At 39.5% G+C, this 2,120-nt stretch overlaps 1 protein-coding gene across 1 annotated transcript in view; it reads left to right on the forward strand.

Moving 5' to 3' along the window:
* Nucleotides 1-1,504: 1,504 nt before the first annotated feature.
* SARC_05708 (hypothetical protein) overlaps nucleotides 1,505-2,120 on the forward strand; it is a gene marked incomplete at its 3' end in the record, with an annotated part of 11,914 nt that continues 11,298 nt past the window's right edge. The window contains exon 1 of the mRNA XM_014300422.1: nucleotides 1,505-1,768. Coding sequence (XP_014155897.1) covers nucleotides 1,583-1,768 — 186 coding nt within the window. The 5' untranslated portion in view covers nucleotides 1,505-1,582. The remainder of the gene's footprint in view (nucleotides 1,769-2,120) is intronic.

Genomic DNA, 2,120 nt, shown 5'->3' on the forward strand with positions numbered 1-2,120 from the left:
CTTGGGGCTGTTAGTGTTTGTTTGTTACGGTGTGCCATATGAATGACAGTATAAAAGCCGTAAGGGCACTGCACATGACTCATTCTGACATCATCAATTGATAATATGGCGTTGTGGCCTGTTGGCTGTTGAGTGTGGACTGTGGTCGGTGGAGTCTGTGAGCATTGACCTATGTAGTTAGGTTTGGACAGTGGAGTCTGTGAGGGCGGACCTATGTACATAATTAGGTGTGGACTGTGGAGTCTGCAAGTGTGAACTGTGGACTGTGGACCGTAGAGTCTGTTTCTGGAGTGTGGGGCTGGGCCACAGTGGGCACTGGATACCGGGACTCAGGACTTTTAAACGATTTGTCCTCTTTATATATTTTGGTTTATTCTTTTATTTGTTTTTAAAAATAGTACACTCCGTATTTTCACAGATTACAGAAGGTGAGAAGGCTATCATACAGAGCTCAGCGCCGCAGCCTCATCAGTGGCCACTGGTCTCAGGGCCTCAGCGCCAGGGCCCAGCTCTGCGGGATATTTTAGATTTTTAGTAACACCTTTTGTCTTTTATAGTAAAATCTTAATATTAAAAACCAAAAACAAATGTACTGTATTTTGTGTAATTTTCAGAAGGCTATGTGTATTTAGCTACATAAATATGTAACTAATTACAAAAATCCTGTTTATACTGATAGATACTCTCGAGGATATCACACTACATTGTTTTTAGTGGTCGATTACCAGTGGGGACGGGGCGATTTATAGTTTTAGACGAACATCCAATGAATTCAATGACAATGATTTGGTGAGGACCCGTATTCATCAGATCTAGAGAATCAGTGAATCATTATTCATTCCCCTCTCGAATTCCTTACCGCTTGTGTTTAAAATCTATAAATTATATACTTATTATATATATAAAATCAAAGAAAGCCAAAATTTATGTCCTATATTCAAACAGGTTTCAGAGCCTAGTTTTCATATGAAATGGACACGTTCGACCCGTTTTTCTCTGTACATACAGCATGTACGTAGTCGTATGTGATTTTTTTTAAATTTAATAGAGATCAGGATTCATCCCGTTTTCTGAATAAGAACTGTTCTGTACCTAATTCTACCCACTGTGTAATTACTGCTAAATAATTATTTAAAAAAATAATATCCCCACAATAGACTCCCAAGAAGTCCCCAGAGGCAGAAGATTCCCATAACCCAACCCTAGGTACTCTCACTTTTTGTAATAAATTAATTGCATGTACTTTCAGCCTTCAGTTTGTATGGCTCCTTTACATACAGGCAAATGATATTTACATAGTATTCAGTGGAGGACTGCGACAGCTGCGTATCAAAAGTTCCTCTCATGCTTCACTCATAAGTGTTGAAGTGGACAATTGAGGTATTTATAATTGTGAGCTGACTTTGATCTCCAGCTGGTACAAATTTTAAAGCAGTTGCACCATCAGACATACATATATATGCAACCAGTCTACGTATATATATTTGAAAACAAAAGCTCATACCCCATCGACACATAAACTGTCGTATTTAGATCTGAATTGAAACTACACTTTACACTTGCGTTTAAGTATATACGCAATATGAGTGAATGGACGGCACTACGCGTGCTGCACATGACATGTCACTCGTGTGTCAACAGTATAGAAGGCACCCTAGGCGTTCACCCCAACATCAAAAGCATAAAGGTTAACCTGGAGAGGGAGGAGACACGTGTCAATCATGATGCGACCATCTCTCCTGCTGAAATAGCTGAGGCCATCGACGATGTATGTTTCCTATATTTAGTTCGTGTGTATGTACGTGAGTAAAGTGTAGCTTTGTCTGTTGTGAGTTGAACGGTATGTTTTGCTTTCGTGTCGTTTTTGTGTGAACATTGGGCTTTGCGTTAAGGCCGGTGAGTAGCGGCCCTCCGTGCTATCTGTGTTTATGACAGCGTTCTATGCCATTGTACTTCTTCATATATGTGTAGTTCACCAGTTTAAGTATGTATATATGTGTGTGTGGCTGTGGTTGTGGCTGTGGATGTGTGCACACGAGTGCGTCTGTATATGTGTGTGATATATATTTATATATATATATATATGTGTGTGTGTGTGCACATGTATATGCATAATATAT

This window comes from Sphaeroforma arctica (genome assembly GCF_001186125.1).
Source record: "Sphaeroforma arctica JP610 unplaced genomic scaffold supercont1.375, whole genome shotgun sequence".
Classification (NCBI taxonomy): domain Eukaryota; class Ichthyosporea; order Ichthyophonida; genus Sphaeroforma; species Sphaeroforma arctica.